At 37.1% G+C, this 22,500-nt stretch overlaps 1 protein-coding gene across 1 annotated transcript in view; it reads right to left on the reverse strand.

Annotated features, from left to right (window-relative positions):
* The window catches only part of LOC121390397 (protein dispatched homolog 3-like), a 64,976-nt gene continuing 42,476 nt past the window's right edge, over positions 1-22,500 (reverse strand). The window contains exons 6-17 of the mRNA XM_041522196.1: positions 21,991-22,130; positions 20,350-20,486; positions 18,689-18,871; positions 16,943-17,118; positions 13,481-13,763; positions 12,296-12,486; positions 11,022-11,160; positions 10,439-10,596; positions 9,274-9,417; positions 8,275-8,407; positions 6,337-6,506; positions 1-5,049 (exon numbers count right to left, since the gene is read on the reverse strand). Coding sequence (XP_041378130.1) covers positions 4,678-5,049; positions 6,337-6,506; positions 8,275-8,407; positions 9,274-9,417; positions 10,439-10,596; positions 11,022-11,160; positions 12,296-12,486; positions 13,481-13,763; positions 16,943-17,118; positions 18,689-18,871; positions 20,350-20,486; positions 21,991-22,130 — 2,226 coding nt within the window. The 3' untranslated portion in view covers positions 1-4,677. The remainder of the gene's footprint in view (positions 5,050-6,336; positions 6,507-8,274; positions 8,408-9,273; positions 9,418-10,438; positions 10,597-11,021; positions 11,161-12,295; positions 12,487-13,480; positions 13,764-16,942; positions 17,119-18,688; positions 18,872-20,349; positions 20,487-21,990; positions 22,131-22,500) is intronic.

Raw genomic sequence — 22,500 nt, forward strand, 5'->3', positions numbered from 1 at the left:
TTATTACTATTAATTAGTAAAATTTTATTTACTTAAAGTAACATAGGGCTAGTGGATTTTTAATCGTGGCTAGTAAATTTCTTAAATTACTGATCCCATATAAAAATTATAGAAGCCCAGAAAAGTCCTTGTCTTTGTGTCAAAATGTTTGTGATGTTTAAGTTGTTTAAATATATATATATTGCCAAAAGCTAACTGAAAAATTAACATGGCTCACACTGTAACAAATTTTGGTTTGACCAATTTTCAGATTATGTACATATAGATCTATATGGAGTATTTCCTTGAAAATTATTAAAATTTGGTTAATTTAAGGAATATTTTATTAGCCAAAACCTAAATGTTGTAGGCACTTTGAACAAAAATTAGCAATTGGCTAATTTGGCCATACACAGGCTGAGCCCTGGTTATAAAAATACAATTCCTTGAGGTGTCTTAATTTTATGATGTCTTGTTTGACTATAGTACTGAAACTTGAATTTAGCTGAAAATTTTCCAAATTACTAATCATTTTTAATGTCCAGCCGTATTAAGTAACATAATTGCATTTTTATACCAATGCCTAACAAAAGAACAATAATAAAATATGTATCATGTTTTTACCAACCCAATGTTGTGATGTACTAGAATTAATATATGAGATTCTGCAACATTAAAGCCACATACATACATGTACATACATACAAGCAAGCTACACCAACACACAGACAGATGGACAGACATATAGACACACAAAAATGGTCCATTATATAGACAAACACAGTCCAAATAAAAATTATTATTAAAAAATTATATACCGATAACAAATTTTAAAAGCATGTAAAATTCAGTGTTATAGAGATTAATCAAATTAACTTTCAGCAACCACTTTCAGTAGGGTTTCATCAGGTTAGCAAGCACTTGGAAATCGCAACCAATTTAGTATATGCCATACTGAACTGAACATCGATAGCAACCAATTCAGTATACACCATACTGAACTGAACATCGATCGCAACCAATTCAGTATACGCCATACTGAAGTGAACATCGATCGCAACCAATTCAGTATACACCATACTGAACTGAACATCGATCGCAACCAATTCTGAACAGGCCACTACTATACAACTAATTATTGGTAAAATTGAACTACTTACTTAGATGTTGCCATGAACAGACGGTAAACATTTTACTTGTCAAGTTATATTATTAATAGTGCACTGTTATAATAATATATTTATTGCATTAAAATCACCAACTTTAAAATATAAATTAAGAATCTGAAAATTTTGACACCCTAATGTGTGAACAATGTTAGATGGACTGATTAAAACATATTCGTTTTTTTTTTAAATACCGGTAACAAAAATATATATATAAAACCAAATTAAATTATTAAAAATAATAACAAATTGCAATTATAAATACAGTACATGTGTAATAGTGCAAAATAACCTTTCTGGTTTTTAGATAATAAAAGCTTATCTTTAATAATATAAGTTTTAAAAAAAAAAATATATGTTCTTTACAAAATAGGGGAAAACGTAACTTTTTTTCAGACACCAATTTCAATAAGGTTATACCAGAAATGATCTCATGTGACATACTAAGGGGAAGTTAATAATAAAATACTTCAACATTTAAAGGTGTCAGATATTTTTCTAAATATAGGTAAAATCAAATTTTTCATTTTTGCTGTTTTCTTCTTGATTTTTGTTGTTGTTGTTTTGTGATTATGGGGGGGGGGGGAGAGGGGGGGGGGGGGGGTAGAACAAATTCCACTCATGGCATAGTTTTGGGAACAGACTTAAGAAATAAACTTAAAACAGATCTTTAAATACTATATAATTATATATACTACAATTATGAGTGAAAATTCTGAATTTAATATTTTCACAAATTTTATGTAAGTTATGTAAATTTCTCACGTTTTCCCCTGTTTCTCAATGACTGAATCATAGGAAGTAAATGAATAGTTCAATTTATTAACAAAACAACAGATAACGTAAGCTGCATTACTTACTTTACTTGTTAGTAAATTAAATTAAATTAAATTAAATTAAAGGGCTTAATTACGTTTAAAGGTCTATTACATTTCTGCTGAATTTTAAATGCACTGAAGAGAAATTTCTCAAAATGATACAATACACTGCTCTGCAAACAAGACACTGCAAACAAACTTATAACACAATATTAAAACCACGTCCTGAGATAATCATATTATTGCAGTCTTTCAAAAAAAAAAAAAAATTCAAATTAGCATAACAATCTACAATGCATCAGTATGCTTTTTTATTCAACAAAGTAACAATTATAATAAACTGATAGAAACATGCAAATTTGTACTTATTGAGCTGGGCTCATATTTTTGAAGCTATCTTAGACCTACGATATCGTAAAAACATTAGAGGCCATGAAGCTATCTTAGTGCTATGACGTCGTAAAACTGTCGTATGCTATGATGTCACAACAACACTTCATACCATATGACCATTTTACGACATCGTAGTGCTAAAATAATTTCGAAAATATGGGCCCTGATATCAGAAAAACATTAGAGGCCATAACATGCGTCGTAGTGATGTCATAGCCTACGACAGTTTTACAGCTAAGATAGCTTCAAAAATCTGTTGCCTGGCTAGAGATTTTCGAAGCTATCTTAGTGCTGACATCGTAAAACTGTCGTGTGCTATGATGTCACAACGACACTTCATACCCTATGACCATTTTACGACATCGTAGCGCTAAGATAATTTCGAAAATATGGGCCCTGGTTTGTAAATAATTTAAGGAAAAAATGTGAAAAATTCTTTGAGCAATCTGTTACAACTGCAAAAACAAAATGATCTAAAGAATGTAGCTTGGTTTAAAATAACAATTTAGCTATGAACAGGAATTTATACCAGATGATCGTGTATGAATAGGAAATCAGCGTTTACCAATTTGTTGAACACTGATAGTGTATCAAGATTCACGATTTTATCAGATTTATTTTTAAATTTTTTTTACTTTTTTTTTAATTCTGTAAATGGAAAAAAAAAAGAGGAAACAATATTGGTCTTCTTGTATTAGTCATTTACAATGATCAGCAATTCTAGCGGGAAGAGAGTTAATGTTAGTCAACACTTTTATTAAGCTAAAACAGTACGTGTCCCCTATCTACCGGTCCAACAAATTTTCACATCTCCTAACAGGGATGTGATAGACATTTAAAAATAAAAGCTGAACTGATTAAAAGATGAAACCTCTGTACCATACCAATATAAAGGAATATTTATTTAGCATTTCATGCAGATCAAATCCAGTGAAAATTATTTTACACAAAAAAAGCTGAAATCAGATAAAAAGTTGAAAAATCACATCCCTGTACTAAGTTCAAGGGCCATAACTTTGTCAAAAATGGACCAATCCTCAGGAAAGTAAAACTTGATCTGTAACTCTATATGATTAAATTATATACCAAATTTCAGATCGATATATTGAGGCATTATGAAAAAAGGTCCAGGGCCCAGGTAACACAAAGCATTCGTAACACTTACGTCAGACGTGCACCACACATTATGTATGGTGTATTACGAGTGCTTTAGCTTAGTAGCTAGTTTAACATGTCCATATACCACTAGGGTTTTGAACACGCCTATCCCCGAGTCCGGCCTCCAATAGGATCGGAGGTGATCTGACTCGGGATAGCGATAACCTATCAAATACAGTCAATTTTGAAATTTTGAATATTAACACCAAAAGTATAAAACAAGGAAAAATTGGGGTTAATAAATTTTGACTGCGCCCTTAAAGAGAAATATTAACATTTCTAACCTATATTAATAATTAATATAATATAATTTCGGCACAAATTTAGATGGGCTGGTCTAAAATTGATAATAATTATTAAACAGTATTCATTAAGCCCATGGGAGGTTAGGAGAAAAGGCTATAGAGTTACGAGTGCTTTATTTTACCGGGCCCAGAAAAACTATATGTGGGACAGATGGACAAACAGACAGAATGATGGAGATGAAACCTATAGTCCTCTCTGATTGGACCGGTAGGGGCTAACAGAAAATAAAGAACTGATAAACATATTCCTTACCTAATCAACATTTTTCTTGTACATTATTAGGATGTGGTCCGCCTTCAACATGTTGCTAGTTGTGAACAGTAAATTTATATTTTATTATTTAGACATTCTCACAAAACAACTTTGTTATAGGAGTTACTAAAAATTATTATTACAAATCACACTGAGCAAGCTTTCAAATGTTTTTCCACATTCTAAACTTAATAATTATACCCCATTTATTCAAAATATTATTTCATACAACCAATCTGTCTTCATCAGGAAATTATAAAATGACACAATTGCATTTCCATGGAAACAATATTCATCAAAAACACAGTTACGCTATTGCATTACCATGGAAACATAATTCTTCACCAGGAAACCACAGTTACACATTACCATGGAAATATTCTTCACCAGAAAACCATAAATATACACCACCTGTGTTATCATTCTTCACGGGAAAACCACAAACTTACACTCTGCATTTCCATGGAAAACATCATTCTTCTTCATTGGGGAAACCACAAATTCATTCACATCACTTTCTCAACATACTGCATTAATATTACCGTGGAAACAGCGGCTCTTCAGAAAAATTAATTCACATAAATGTTCAACCTATTCCATTAACATTACCGTGGAAACAGAGGCTCCCCACTGGGGCCGGGAATGTCAAAGACCGTCCGTGAGACTACGAACAGCGCAAGCGTTATGACGCCGACCGTGACGCTAGTTATCACCAGGGCGATGCCCGACGACCTCCAGGAGCTCATGAAGCGTGGCGGCCCGATGGCACTGAGCAGGGCGGTGCACAGGGTGAGTGTGAAGATGATCGAGACTGACGTGTTGATGAGCACGATGTCGCCAAACTTGGAGAACGGCTGGATCGTCGTCTGGGTTAGCGGGATGGCCGCGATGATCGTCGTTATGGCACTGCTCACGATCGCCACGCCGATGTGACGGATGGCCAGCGATGTGCGACGCTGACGTAGACTTGAGTTGGACTGAAATTGAGAACACAAGAAAATGGATGTTAATATAATGTTAATAATGTAAAAAAAGGATGGGTGGATTGGATGGGTGGATGGATTGGATGGGTGGATGGATGTATGGATGGATGGATGGATGGAAGGATGGATGGATGGATGGATGGATGGGTGGGTTGGTGGGTGGATGGATCGATGGTTGGATGGGTGGATGAATGGGTGGGTGGTTGGATGGATGGATGGATGGATGGATGGATGGATGGATGGTTGGATGATGGATGAATGGATGGAAGGATAATGGATGGATGATGGATGGATGGATGGATGATGGATGGATGATGGATGGATGAATGGATGGAAGGAAGGATAATGGATGGTGGATGGATGGATGGATGGATGGATGGATGGTTGAATGGACGGGTGGATTGATTGAAGGAAGGATGATGAATGGATTGATGGATGAAGGGAGGAGGATGGATGGAAAGACAGGTTGATGGATGGAAGCATGGATGGATGGATGGATGGATGGATGAATGGATGGAAGGAAGGATAATGGATGGTGGATAGATGGGTGGATTGATGGAAGGAAGGATGATGAATGGATTAATGGAGGGATGGATAGATGGATGAATGGATGAATGGATGGATGGATGGATGGATGGATGGATGGATGGGTGGGGGTGGGTGGGTTTGGATGGATGGATGGATGGATGGATGGATGGATGGATGGATGGAAAGATAGGTGGATGGATGAAAGGGAGGAGGATGGATCAAAAGAGGGTTGATGGATGGATGGATGGATGGATGGATGGATGGATGGATGGATGGATAATGGATGGTGGATGGATGGGTGGATAGATGGAAGGATGATGAATGGATTGATGGATGGATAGATAGATGCAAAGATAGGTGGATGGATGAAAGGGAGGATAGATGGAAAGACAGGTTGATGGACTGAAGGGTGGATGGATGGATGGATGGATGGATGGATGGATAGATGAATGGATCGATGGATGAAAAGACAAGTGGATGGATGAAAGGAAGGAGGATGGAAAGACAGGTGGATGGATGGAAGGATGATGGATGGATGGATGGATGGATGGATACCTGTTCACTTATGTTTATCAGTTTTAAAACAAATAAATAACACTGTGCTATAAACACAGGCTGAAAATATCCTGTCAAAAATGGGTGTCAATATATTATTGTATTTTTAAACTTTCCTACCTGTTCATTTACAGCACTAAGTAGCATCATAAATAAACTAATAAATATATCTAAAGTGAACCAAATATTTTTCATTACCTGTTCACTTAGTTGCTGTGGTAAGTGTTGTCCTGCTAAGAGATAGCCTTCCACCAGGTGTACGCAGTAGTCGACGGATGACCCGACTAAAATGGATAGAGACACGGCCTCCACAGCACCCATCTCCCACCCAGAGATGTAGAATATTGCCACAACCACACAGATCATCACTGAAACAACAACAACAATCACTTAATGTTTTTTTTCTTTACAACCAGTTCAGCTTTTCTTAAAAAAACATTAAAAATCCATGCAAGGAGAGAAAAGAAATCTGTGTGCAAAGTGTGCAACTTTGTGAAGACTGACCTCGTTCCACGAAGCGATCTTAGCTCTAAGATAACCAACCATAAAAAGGAAGCATTTTTTTTTTTTCACAATGCACTCAACACATTTTATTTACGGTTTTATGGTGTCGGACATGTGGTTAAGGACCACACAGATATTGAGAGAGGAAACCCGCTGTCGCCACTTCATGAGCTATTCTGTTCGATTAGCAGCATGAGATCTTTTATATGCACCATCCCAAAAACAAGGTAGTACATACCAAGGCCTTTGATATACTAGTCGTGGTGCACTGGCTGGAACAAAAAATAGCCCAATTGGCCCACCGATGGGGATCAATCCCAGACCGACCACGCTACGAGCGGGGGACTTTACCACTGGGCTATGTCCCGTCCCCCAGCCATAAAAAGTTTGTTTTCTTTAACGACACCACTGGAGCACATTGATTAATTAATCATCAGCTATCGGATGTCAAACATTTGGTAATTATGACAAGTAGTCATCAGAGGAAAACCCGCTACATTTTTCCTAATGCAGCAAGGGATCTTTTACATGCACTTTCCCACAGATAGGACAGCACATACCACGACCTTTGATATACCAGTCGTGGTGCACTGGCTGGAACGAAAAATAGCCCAATGGGTCCACCGACAGGGATCGATCCTAGACCGACCGTGCATCAAGCGAATGCTCTACCACTGGCCTACGTCCCGCACCTATAACTTACCATATGTGCATAACTACCTTATGCACTCACGGTAGCACTAAACCAAATAACGTCCAGCTGGGTCAAAGTTTGACGTGCGTGCACCCAACTTTTGATAGAGAAGTGAACACCACAAGTCCTGTGATTGGTGATAAATGTGAGTGTGTTGGTTGTAAAAAAAAAAATTGTTTCATCTCGGCAAAAAATGTATGCAATTTTATTTCATCTAGTACCACTGTGTCAAGTAGCCTTGTGCTTGAAACATGTATGGGGTACCTGTACTCGAATTTTGTGCGGACCTAGGGTAGTCATAGACACTACCTGTAACCTCAGAAATGAGCAGCTTGACCCCCTAATTTTTCTGATTCACTTTAAGAGTGAAGGGTGGTAGTACTTATATTCGTGGCGTTTATGTCGATTGATACACTTCAGGTAGGAGTTTTAGCCACATGTTACTATTGTCGTCTATTGGATTTGATTTGGTAGTATAACTTTAAGAGTGAAGGGTGGTAGTACTTATATTTGTGGCGTTTATGTCGATTGATACGCTTCAGGTAGGAGTTTTAGCCACATATGTTACTATTGTCGTCTATGGGATTTGATTTGGTAGTATACACCCATAAGGTGATCTTGGTACCAAGACTGTTTCGTGGAACATGGCTCTGGTCAAATACAAAAAAAAAAAGTTGAGATCTTAGAGAGATTAAAAAAAAACTTTGATTAAAAATAACCAATTATTGCCATACCGAATATGCAGGCAATCGATGAATTTCATTAGCTAATGCAAGTTAACATCATGCCCACTACATTAATTTATAATAAAATCTATCGACTACTGCACAGATTAGGAAGTTGTTTACTATAGACACCTGCATAATTCAAGGACAAAATGAAAGTCTATAAAACATAAAGTAATTTATCTGTAATATAATAACAAGCAGCCTAATTACCTATTATTGTTGCTACGATGATAAAGAGAAGTAAAATATTGCCAGTGAATATCGCAATGGCGATGATGCAGATGATAAGTGACAATACAAGCCCATAGATGGCACTGCTAACTGCAACAACTTCCATTAAAACCTGCAATGAAAAGAAAAAAGAAAATATTTTACATCCAAAAATGAATAGACCTTTAAATTAATTGAAAACCCAAGTTAATGTTAGTCTTTTGAATCCTGTTTTTTAATTAATGTTGGGGTTTTTCAGAAATATTTAATATTTTAACTGCAACAACAATCTTTAAAAGTACAATTGTATACATATTGTACTATAAATATATGAAATTTTTTGCTATAAAACTATCCTTATTTTTTCCCAAATTTGTTTGTGAATTACAAAGTTCTTAACCTAAAAACAAATATGAATCAAAATGAAATCTAATTTAATCATACAATAATGGTATACATTGTTTAATGACTATATACTTTAGTATAAGAAATTCATCATCTTACAATCAAACTGAATTATGTTCAAAATTCATTTTACACATTTAAAAAAAAATTAAAATCCCTATTAAAGTTACTTATTTTACATGAAAATGTAACTTTTCATGAAAAGGAAAAAAAAGGAAAAAACTTCACATACTGATAAACAATAATGTTCACAGAACAACATAGCAGTAAGTAAAATATCTGACCAATCAGTAAGTGGTATTGTTCTCAAGTGACCAATCAGTAATAAGTTGTGTTCTTAAGTGACCAATCAGTAATATTGACAGTGTTGGCAAGTGACCAATCAGTATTATCGACAGTGTTCTCAAGTGACCAATCAGTAATAAGCTGTGTTCTTAAGTGACCAATCAGTATTATCGACAGTGTTGGCTATTGACCAATCAGTATTATCGACAGTGTTGGCAAGTGACCAATCAGTATTATCGACAGTGTTGGCAAGTGACCAATCAGTATTATCGACTGTATTCTTGAATTAAAAATAAGCCAATAGCAAACCTTCTTCCAAAACTTGGAAGCCTGGAACATTGACTGTAGTGGGGAATCTCCCTCCAGTTTTTCTTCTCGTATGTAATCAAGGAAATTCTCCCACTTCTGATACTGGCCATACGCCGTGAAATATGACTGACCTTTCATTGTCGTCTAAAACAGAAAAATATCTTAAACATACCATGTGAAAGTTTATTAATTTTTACTTTGAAACAAAAAATTTACACCTTCAGCTGTATGCCTATAAAATAAATTTTTGGAAGGAATCTTGAGAGAGTGTCACACACATTAACTAGTGATGTCACTGTTTTATGCGTACACATTTAACACACTAACTTTACCCAGAATGACAAAAGAAAGATGGTGGCCACAAATTATTCAGGAAGCCCCACTTGTTATCCAGTGCAAGACTTTAAAATTAATATTCTAGAGTTAATGGAAAAATTATGTGTGGTATTGATTAATTTGTAGTTATTCATTACAAATAAATGTAAAAATAAAATATTAAAATCTCAACTTTAACACAGGACCTTTAAATATTTCCATGTATTTCAGATAATTTGAACAATAGGTTTCTAATAACACCACAAAATAAGGTCTTAGGCTGCCTGCCTGCAAAAATAAATAATACATATCACAGCCTTTGTTACACCAGTTGTCAACCATTGGCTGGAACGAGGAATAGCACAACGCATATTGTGAAATTAATGCTTCAAGAAATAAAATGTTTTGAAAAATACAGCCTGTACTGTATACCTTATCAAGAGAGTTAGTTATCCAAATGGTTCAACATAATCGAGTTAATAATAATCATACGAAGCACACATGTAATAACAAGTGTCATGATGTAATTTTGGGAAACCACGTCATAACATGATGTTACTTCTCCAGTCCTAGCTCAGATTGCATTTGAAATATGACGTCATTTCGTCATCTTCTAGTTGTGGCTGAAACATTTTGCATTGGGTTTTGTCATTCATAAAGAAAACAACAATAATAATATGGATAATAAAGAAATTATTACACTCATGTGTGAGTCGTACTGATTTTACGAAACGAGTGTCAGGATTCATGTATTACCTTCGCTCTCGCTCGGGCAATACAAAAATCCTGAAACTTGTTTCGTAAAATCAGTACGACACACAAGCCCGGATAATAATCTCTGTTTACTCACCGACTCAAAGGCAAAAGCCAGCCAGAGAATGTGCGTGCCGTTAAAGCCACCAGCCGCACGTATCGGGTCTTTCTGCAGGTGAATGGCCTCAGCATGGGGCAGGTTGCGACACTCTTCAATGTCATTCATGATCAGCCGTTCAATGTTCACCCCACTCACTGAAAACAAAAGTTAAAGTAAAGTTTGTTTTTGTTTAACGACACCGCTAGAGAACACAGATTTATTAATATATCGGCTATTGGATGTCAAACATTAGTTGTGGTTCATTGGTTAGAATGAGAAATAGCACAATGGGCTCATTGACGGGAATCGATCCTAGACGAACTACCCAAGAACAAAACTTTTTTTTTTGGTCATATTCTATATAAATAATGGTAAAAATATTGTGCCTTCCACCCCACTCCCGATATTGTTTCTACGGGCCTACACTGTGCATGTCCCCTAACATAGTCAAACAAGTAACTTATGTATTTATCACCATTTTTTCACCAGTGTTCAACTTGACATGTTTTATGAAAACACGTTTCATTTCCTCACTCCTGTAATTAAGAAAATCTAAACAAGAAACAAAAAGACCACAAACTTTTTGGTATGCAGTGTGCCGTTCCATTTCTGACTAGCTCCGAATTGGCGGCTATCAGCTTGCAGATCCGACACAGGTCTCGCAGCACGCTCTTCGATATGGAGTTCTTTTCAAAACTCTCATCAAATACAACTTTACCCTGATGAATAGAGAAAAAAAGTAGTTGTTAAAACTCAATCTGGTCGTTTTGTCATCCAACAATGTTACTTTTGGTCAGTAATTCCAGTCTGACTTGATGTAAAAATAAAATAAAAAGTGCTTTGAAACTAACAAACAGGTTCTATTTTTATGTATAATTTGTAAAAACATTAGTCAATATAAATGAAATGGTAATATACTCAAACCATAGAGTCTGATATTCTTTTTTTTTAATTTTGTTTATCCTTTGCACATACAAAATGGATATCCAACTGGTAGCGATATATTAAAGGTCCTATTTCATTATTTTCACGTTTATTTGTAATAAATAACTACAAATTAATCGACACATAATCTTTACATAATTAACTCAAGAATAATATTTTTTAAACGTCCTGCACTGAACGACAAGAGGGATTTCCCAAATAATTTGTGGCTAAATATAGCATGGTCACCATTTTTGTTTCTTTTGTCAGTTGTCAGTAAAGAATTCTGAGTAAACTTAGTGTGTTGAATGTGTACACATAAAACTGTGACGTCATTGGTTAATGTGTGTGACACGCTCTCACGATTTCTTTCTTAAAATAAATGTTTTTCTACTAGTAAATGGAATCATTTGGTTTATTTTAATTAATGTTTTATAGGCATATAGCTGAAGGTATAAACTCTATTTTTCTAAGCAAAAATTAATAAATATTTTTTAACGGGAACAGCCATTATTGCAACTTTGAAATAGCATCTTTAACTTTGCCCAGTACTTCCGCCCTCCCTCCAAACACCCCTCCAGCCTGTTCTCAACTTGCTGCTGACTGAATTAATGAATAAATGGATGGATGGATGGATGGATGGATGGAGGGATGGGGGATGGAGGAAGGGAGGGAGGGAGTTGATGGATGGAGGGAGGGGATGGATGGGATGAATGGATGGATGGATGGATGGATGGACGATGGATGGATGGACGATGGATGGATGGATGGATGGATGGATGGATGGATGGATGGATGGATGGATGGATGACTGACTGACTGATTGACTGACTGAATGTATGACTGACTGGCTGACTGACTGAACTAATGACATACTGACTGACTGACATACTGACTGACTGACTGACTGACTGACTGAATGGACTGTACCTTGTATTCACTGATGACGTGTCCCGCCGTTAACTGACTGCGATCGAGCGTCTTTATTCCAAACACGACGTAGACGACAGTTCCGGTTTGCAGCAGTGGCCGGTCCTTCAGGTTGCTGCAGTCGCGGTTCTTGCATGCATTGAAGTCCTCCGCCATGGGTTCAACCACATCAGCTGTGGAGTGGGGATTGTCTATAAATAGTTGACGAAAAAGAGATTTTTTTTTTTTTTTTTACATACATTTGCCATGCACTTTTTACCAGCAACCAAGCAAGCTGTGAGTAAACTGCTGGTGTACATTTCAACTTATTTCCGTGCTTATATCCAATTATGGTTCAAGTTACCGCGATATTCTGCCATATTGTGTTAATTGAAAATACTTGCCATAAACCACTTTTTCAACTAAAAATTCACAGGTATTTTTCACAAAGTTAAAACTTATCGACAATTAGTTAATAGTTTGTTTTGTACGTGGGTTAATCATGGTGGTTTGTTTTGTTTAACGATACTACTGGAGCACAATGATTAATTAATCATCAACTATTGGATGTCAAATATTTGGTAATTCTGACTCATAATCATCAAAGGAACCCGCTATATTTTTTCTAATGCAACAAGGGATCTTTTATATGCACTTTCCCACATACAAGAAAGCACATACCACACCCTTTGACCAGTTGTGGTGCACTGTTTGGAACGAGAAAGAATATAATCAGCTGAATAAATCCACCGATGTGGTTCGATCCTACGACACAAACACCTCAAGCGAGCACTCAACTGACTGAGTTAAATCCCACACCTCAATTAGTGAATAGAGACTATTTCCTGTTTGTTATATTAATTATTGTTTTGAGATATTTTATTGATCAGAAAAAAGTCAAAAGCACTGCACAACAGGCAGTGCCATGTGCAAACCGGTGGGAAATAATGAATGAGTGCATGCAGTGGATGCAGTGTACAGTACGTCGGCTTGCGTGACGTCGAGGGGCGAGAATATCTCAGCTACATCAGTTAGAAGGTTAAATCAGTAACCGATAAAAAATACACTAACATTCTAAACGGTTACCTAGGTAACGTGTTTGATTCACAGCAATACTAAAACGACACAGATGTCGCTTTTCCCATGAAGCGGTGAGCAATTCAAATGTTGTTCTCCACTTCAAAAGGTCAAGAGATAATTAATTACCATGGTCTGAAGATGACGTTGGTGAAAACCGGGGATGAAAATTCTGTTGCTGCTTCCATGATGTTGTGTGTTTCCGAGTCGACATCGGTTTTCGAGTGCTACGTCCAGATGTTGTTGCTGAAGTCCAAGAACGACTGAACAAAGGTGGTAGTGTGGTAGTTGTAGTTGTAGTAGTTGTAGTAGTTGTTGTTGCTGTCGTTGCTGATCTGTTAAACACTGGACGTAATGACGCCATTTTTGTTATTGATGAATGTGGAGCGGTGGTTGATTTCACTTTTCCTTCCTGAGAAAATAAAGCATGGACCATTAACGAAATTCACAAACTGATATTGAACAAAAAGTTTTAATCGACTCTAATTTAATCACTTTAAAATAAAAAAATAATTAAATTGATGTTTTAACTGTAAAAAAAAGAGAAATAAAATACACTGGTACCAATCTAATCTAGCAAGATAATGCATACATGTATTTGTATAAAGATGGCTAGCCTAGCAGTTAAAAACAAAATTGAGTAAAAGCTGAGAACTACAAAATGCAGTAAGTGAGATAACTCTCGCGTACTCGGTTTTTTTTTATTTGCCAACATATTTTACTGGTCTCACAGTTAGTTGTGAGATTTTAGCAACAGAGTGCAATATTGTGAGTAAAACATCCCCCTATGCGAGTGAAATTCTGCTATGGGAATTAAAATTTACAAAAACCTGTCTTTTGGCAAGCAGATTATTTTGTCTGTCATTATGTCAGTGTTCTCAATGGGTGAAAATTAAAGGAGGGCGACCGCACGGCACTACACCCTTAAAAAAAACACACAAAAAAACACAACAACAACAAAAACGGGGGACAGCTTGGTTACCATATTGTTGTGTGTTGGTAGACTTTGTGGAAAGACATACTCCTTATTTTTCCTACATAAAAGTGCAAAAAGTTTATACAAAATACAAGCAGGCACGCCTTTTAATTGAACCGAAGATGTTATTGGTCCGATATTCACTGGCAGTTCCGGTTTTGCTGAACCGATAAGTTTTAATATTATTATTTTAATAAAAATGTCAAGATATACGAAAAACAATAAAGATGTGTGTAAAGTGATCCCCTAATGTCGGATAAATTTTTTGGTTATTTCCATCTTCATCGAATGAATCGATCGCTGTGATAAAATATTATCGCCAGCTGATAAAACATAGTTTCCTATTTGTAAAGGCGGTGTATATATTATTTGGCACCAAGATAAATGATTTTAATGATAAACACTACCACTTCCGTTTTATTTATAAGCGGTGATATCCACCCAAAATGAAAAGTTTACAATATTTTATAAAGAACTGCTGAATAAACAGAATGACAGAAAGTAAAAATCATCAGTTGCAACCAATTATATCTGCAATTGAGGACAAAATATCAGACGATAGTTAGTGGAAACAAAAGACAAAATGACCGTTCTGATCAAGTGACAAATTTGGCGCCAAATAAGTGGGGGGTTTTCAATCTGAGATTGCTGAATCTGTAAAAAAGTTAAAATGTTTTCATTGCTCAAATAAAATATAACTTTTATTGTGTGTATTAAGCATACAAATTGATACAGGTATGGGGAGATAACCCTTACATAGTGTTTTTTTCAAATTTGCCAGAGGCTGTTGAAAAAATTGAAGTACAGTGAAATACATATGCCCACTGAAGTACGGTAAAATACTTCGTCAAGTTGCTTTTTAGTACACAACGCATACGAAGTAGGTGGAGTTCCTTACACTGAGTAGTCCGTGAGCACTTGTCACTGAGGGTGTCGTTGTGATGCTGAATGTGGCGGAGTGGGCGGAAAAAGTGTACACTGAAATAGGCGGAGCACTTGACTTGAGGGTGTCGATGATGCTGAAGTTCGCGGAGTGATATAAACTACTTACACTAAAGTAGGTGGAGCACTTGTCACACTTGATGGTGTCGATGATGCTGAAGTAGGCGGAGTGAGATAAACTACTTACACTGAAGTAGGCGGAGCACTTGTCACACTTGAGGGTGTCGATGATGCTGAAGTAGGCAGAGTGAGATAAACTACTTACACTGAAGTAGGCGGAGCACTTGTCACACTTGAGGGTGTCGATGATGCTGAAGTTGGCAGAGTGAGATAAACTACTTACACTGAAGTAGGTGGAGCACTTGTCACACTTGAGGGTGTCGATGATGCTGAAGTAGGCGGAGTGAGATAAACTACTTACATTGAAGTAGGCGGAGCACTTGTCACACTTGAGGGTGTCGATGATGCTGAAGTTGGCGGAGTGAGATAAACTACTTACACTGAAGTAGGCGGAGCACTTGTCACACTTGAGGGTGTCGATGATGCTGAAGTTGGCGGAGTGAGATAAACTACTTACACTGAAGTAGGCGGAGCACTTGTCACACTTGAGGGTGTCGATGATGCTGAAGTTGGCGGAGTTAGATAAACTACTTACACTGAAGTAGGCAGAGCACTTGTCACACTTGAGGGTGTCGATGATGCTGAAGTAGGCAGAGTGAGATAAACTACTTACACTGAAGTAGGCGGAGCACTTGTCACACTTGAGGGTGTCGATGATGCTGAAGTTGGCGGAGTGAGATAAACTACTTACACTGAAGTAGGCAGAGTGAGATAAACTACTTACACTGAAGTAGGCAGAGTGAGATAAACTACTTACACTGAAGTAGGCAGAGTGAGATAAACTACTTACACTAAAGTAGGCAGAGTGAGATAAACTACTTACACTGAAGTAGGCGGAGCACTTGTCACACTTGAGGGTGTCGATGATGCTGAAGTTGGCGGAGTGAGATAAACTACTTACACTGAAGTAGGCAGAGTGAGATAAACTACTTACACTGAAGTAGGCAGAGTGAGATAAACTACTTACACTGAAGTAGGCAGAGTGAGATAAACTACTTACACTAAAGTAGGCAGAGCACTTGTCACACTTGAGGGTGTCGATGATGCTGAAGTAGGCAGAGTTAGATAAACTACTTACACTGAAGTAGGCGGAGCACTTGTCACACTTGAGGGTGTCGATGATGCTGAAGTTGGCGGAGTGAGATAAACTACTTACACTGAAGTAGGCGGAGCACTTGTCACACTTGAGGGTGTCGATGATGCTGAAGTTGGCGGAGTGAGATAAACTACTTACACTGAAGTAGGCAGAGTGAGATAAACTACTTACACTGAAGTAGGCGGAGCACTTGTCACACTTGAGGGTGTCGATGATGCTGAAGTTGGCGGAGTGAGATAAACTACTTACACTGAAGTAGGCAGAGTGAGATAAACTACTTACACTGAAGTAAACTACTTACACTGAAGTAGGCGGAGCACTTGTCACACTTGAGGGTGTCAATGATGCTGAAGTTGGCGGAGTGAGATAAACTACTTACACTGAAGTAGGCAGAGCACTTGTCACACTTGAGGGTGTCGATGATGCTGAAGTTGGCGGAGTGAGATAAACTACTTACACTGAAGTAGGCGGAGCACTTGTCACACTTGAGGGTGTCGATGATGCTGAAGTTGGCCTTCAGGTCGAGCAGTTCCTGCAGGTTGGTGTTCGGGTGGAATAGCTGGGGCGGCTTCGTCGCCGGGTGGAGCTGCATCATCAAGCCGATCGCTATGATGAACAGGATGCCAAAGAATGCTGGGAAACGCAGAAAACATGTTTAACGGCACATGAAAAAAGTTGGGGGGTTTTAACGACACCACTACAGCAAATTGATTTATTAATCATCAGCTATTGGTTGTCAAATATTTGGTAATTCTGGCATTTAGTTTTTAGAGAGGAAACCCGCTAAGCAGAATTTCCCATTTGTCTTTAACAGGATAATGGCAATAACCTTAATTAATTTACTGTTATTTTTTTACTCTGCTACCTTTCCTAACTTTTAGATCAGCAAATACTGAAAAATTAAACTAAACATTCAACCCGTGACAGCTAGATATGAGACACGATTTATGACATCATACTTAGTGATAAATTTGTCACTTCAAAAATAAGTTTCCAACTCGTACTTCATCAATAAACATCTAAGTTGTAATGTAAAGAATATTATGCAATTAAATATTTGGTCAAAAGTAAACAAGTTGAGTCGGTCAAGGCTTTATTCAGTCATCATAATTTGTGAATACATTCTGTGATTACAGGAGGGGGGGGGGGGGGGGGGGAATAGTTTAATGTTTTACATATTGCCAAGATGGATAATTTATGCATTCAGTACTGTTAATTTAAAAAAAAAAGAATAATTGGCTCATGAACAGGTGAGTGTGTGTTCCATTACATGCTAAATACCTACACTCCGTACAGTCAAAACAGACTACACTGCCAAAAATGTTTCAATTAATTTCAGTTATTGCTTGAGGCAATTAATACCAAGTCAGCCCTCACCTATAATAAACTAACCTTGCTTTTATGATTCCTCTCACAAAGTATTTTGTGAGAGCTAGTTGAGTGCTAGGTAATTTATATAAGAATTGTTCCTAATTTTTTGCGAATTTATCAATGTATAACAGTCACAAATTGTATAAAATTGTGTAGCATAGCAAAATGATTTTATACTAAATTTGTGACTGTTATACATCGATAAATTCACACAAAAATTACGAACAATTCTTATAATTACAAACAGCACAACTTATTTAGTTAAAACTAGACATAATTCATAAATCAGTTTCCAACATTCTTCCCATGATCTGCTTTACGTAATGACGTCCCATTTGACATAATGACGTCATTTTCTGAGGTGTTTAGTTTAAATTCCTTCACTACGCTATGCAATTTAATGCAGTTTGTGACAGTTGTACATCGATAAATTCATTAAAAAAAATTACAAACAGATTTTATATAATTACAAAGACAAGAGCTTGTGCATAGGGTAGGTTACGGCAGTTGAACCCTCCCCTTGATCAAGCAAATGTTCTTTTTTTCAACAATTTTCCGGTGAAGCATGTCTTAACTCCTCATAAATTTCGCTAGCCACAGTTTAACCCCCCACCCTCTTCTAAAATGTATGTACAAGAGCCTGGACACGCCATATTTAGTTAAAATACACATAAATCAGTTTCTAGCGTCCTTTTCTATGACTTTTTTTACATAATGACGTCCCAGCTGGCGTAATGACATCATTTTCTGAGGTTTATCAAAGGATAACATTCAGAATTGAGGAAATCGTATAAACACGGAAATTTTGTAATTATACCACATTAACTCTCACCTATAATAAACCACCTTGCTTTTATGACTCCTCTAGCAAAGTATTTAGTGAGAGCTAGTTGCAGGTACATTCCTATATTGAAGCGGTCCGAGTTGCCCAGGAACTCAGTGTGGTCGACCGGGTCTTCCTGGTACGGATCGGGAACCAGCAGTGGAACGTCATCACTGTTGTCATCCGCAATCGCTGGAAAACAAGAAGAAGTTTAAGTTTTATTTTGTTCAAGAACACCACTAAAAAACCCATTCATTAATCATCAGATTTTCAAAGCTGTCTTAGACTACGAAATTGTAACACCATCGTAGACTATGACATCACTATAGGACATGCCACAGTGTTGATTTTATGATTTTATAGTACTATGATAGCTTCGATAATATGGACCCTGGACAATTCTAACACGTAATCTTTAGAGGAAACCCGCTACAAATTTACATTAGCAGCAAGAGGTCTTTTATATGCACTTTCCCACACACTGGACAGCACCTACTATGGCTTTTGATATATCAATTTTTGGGTCACTGCATGGATGATTGAAGAAAAAAAAACAATCAGAGAATGGGTCCATCGAAGGGATTCGATGCTTCGACCCAAACACCTCAGGTGAGCACTCTACCCATAGAGCTAAATCCTACCCCTGAAAAACAAGAAATTATTCTTTACTAATTTCGAGCTCTGTTTCTTCAATGGGCGTGTGTTAAGTTCTATGATTACTACCCATCTGACACCATCAGACAAGACCGGCCTCGGTGGCTTTGTGGTTAGGCCATCGGTCTACAGGCTGGTAGGTACTGGGTTCGGATCCCAGTCGAGGCATGGGATTTTTAATCCAGATACCGACTCCAAATCCTGAGTGAGTACTCCACAAGGCTCAATGGGTAGGTGTAAACCACTTGCACCGACCAGTGATCCATAACTGGTTCAACAAAGGCCATGGTTTATGCTATCCTGCCTGTGGGAAGCGCAAATAAAAGATCCCTTGCTGCTAATCGGAAAGAGTAGCCCATGTAGTGGCGACAGCGGGATTCCTCTCAAAATCTGTGTGGTCCTTAACCATATGTCTGACGCCATATAACCGTAAATAAAATGTTTTGAGTGCATCATTAAATAAAACATTTCTTTTTCTTTTTTCCATCAGACAACCAAAGAGACCAAGTGAAAACTGATTTTATTGCTAACTACAGCAATATATAAAACAAGCAAAGAAAACAATATGCAAATTAAGGTGTTCTGACCAGGTCAGGACCAGGCCAGCCCTTCCTCCCTGGTGTCAACAATTAAACATAAACACTCTCTTATGTCAGCACTGAGACAGACACTTAGGTTTGTTAATTACACACAGCCGGACCAGTATCTCCCCTCCCAAGTAGAAACTATTTTATATGGCTTAATTTACCCCCTTGAACTTGAACTACAAATTTAAAGTTAACCCCATATATTCTAACAATGATTAACCCCATATATCCTAACAGTGTGCCAGAAATAAAATTTAATTTTGTGGGTGGTAGGTACATTAAAAAAACCTGCCTCCTGCCCCCATCTCTCGTACAACTATTTTTGAACAGCCCTAAGGACTTATGTCACCATATCCTATTTATTACCCATAATCTATCTTAATTTATATCACTCAACCATATAAAGCAAAACATTTCTCGATCTGTCACCTGGTGTTTCCATTTGAATGAGTGGCACATCGTCATCGTCAGGGACGTCGGTTGCATCGGTCGTTGTCTGGACGATGTCGGCTTCCTCGTGAGAATCTAGGGGTTCCGTTATAGTGGTCCTCTGACGACAGTGTAGGCTGGAATTGTAGAGGAAAGGAATGTTCGTTTCATAACACATCAGTGCATTTAAACTATGGCTAGTTGTCAATGCATGGTCAAGAGTGAGAGAGTACTTATAGGATATTAAACGAGCTTCAATTTCGTATCCTGTTTATGTCCCGAGTGAAATAATTTTTAGTTGTCACAAGCTTTACGAGTTTAATATCCTATTTATTACCCATCATCAATCTTAATTTATATCACTTAACCCATTTGGTTTACATTCCTGTAAGGTTGTAGTGCACAAATCGATGACATCACAAAGTGTTACATCCCACTTGTTGTTCCAGTGGGACATATCACTTTGATATGTACAAAGATATTTTTAACCATATGGGTAATAAAGCATAATACTACAACCAAAAAAACAAGCAAGTAATCTTTCATATATACAGTTTCTTTTTGACAAGACAGTATATTCAATGGCTTTTGATGTATCACCCATTGTGAAAAGGAAAGAACCAAAAGTTCATTTTGCATCATCTGTTGTATGAACCATCGCATCTTAGCTGAATTCTCTACCACAGAACAGTATCCCACCCCAGAAACTTAAAAGAAGTAAAGTCAAGTTTTTTTGTTTAACGACACCACTAGAGCAAACTGATTAATTAATCATCGGCTACTGGATGAGCACCTCCCTAAGTGCCACCAGCTTCCAACAGACCTGAAATACACCCATAATTGTAATCCCTTATGTCTATGATAAAAGGAGTAGGACAAAAAAAATCCACAATGTCAGTAGATAGAGAGAGTTTCTAGAATTTTTACAAAATCCACTAGCCAAATACAATTTTACTAATAGTAATAACTGGATATGTTACCAAAAGAGGAAGATGGACATTAAAAACACTAACATTGGGGGTGGGAGTGTAGACAGGATACACAAATTTACAAAATATACTTAAATGCAGCATTTGACAACTTTTTTTCACTAGCCGTTGGGCATGGTAATAGTAGTTATTTACTAGCCCAACACTGAATCAGACCTTGGTTTCTAAGGTGCACGGATGCAATCGCGCTCGTACAGTGCACGTAATTTAAATATGACGAGTGGGAAAAACAGCGCAAGTTACACTCAACAAATGGCACACGTAACATTAATTTGTATATTCATTTCCACTATTTATAAAAACCAACAGTTTCCATAGCTCATTTAGCTGATAGGAAGGTCCTTTTATTAAAACAATAAAAACATGGTATTGGCTTCCATGCAGTCATTTAACTGGTATTTCTCTTTACACATCGGGAAATACTGGTTTAATAGACAATTTTGTAAATGTACCAGTCAAAATCCAATCGGAGATACACTGCCGATTTTATTTATTTTGGAAAGTGCAAATTTTCACTCGCCTTAGCATATTGAGGTGTGCGATTTTCCACTAGCCTGGATTTTTCAAAACCCAAGGACTGCTTAATATCATTAGCCATGGGAGTGGGGCTACCATAATCTAGAAGACCTGCTGATTAAAGCAAGATACTCACAAGAGAAGACAGTAGCGCTCACAGACGGAGAAACTGCAGTGCCAGATGTAGAGGGCAGGCGGCATCATCAACACCACGGTTATCCAGCAGCTACTCACGATTAGCGACATAAACAGACCAAACTCGTACACAGCAGGGATCTGAAGAAAGGAATGAAGTACAATACACTAAACAACAAAAGAAATACAAATATTTTTTTATAATTTGAATACACAAAAACTAATACCTTTGACCAGTTGTCCATGAAGTCGTGACAGCGTGTTTCCTTTCTCTATATCTGTCTGGTCCCTACCCATATGTCTGATGCCATACAACCATAAATAAAATGTGTTGAGTGCGTTGTTAAATAAAACATTTCCTTCCTTTGAAGGACTTCAAACTTTTTGACCGTGGTTCAAAATTTTATGTTTATTTTGTTGTAAACAGTCTGACGCACTCTATTTAGGCAGCCCGTCTACATTGCCCCAATCACCGTAAAACCTTTTTGATCAAACACTCTAATTTTATTTT

Source organism: Gigantopelta aegis, chromosome 15, assembly GCF_016097555.1.
Source record: "Gigantopelta aegis isolate Gae_Host chromosome 15, Gae_host_genome, whole genome shotgun sequence".
NCBI classification, from domain to species: Eukaryota; Metazoa; Mollusca; class Gastropoda; order Neomphalida; family Peltospiridae; genus Gigantopelta; species Gigantopelta aegis.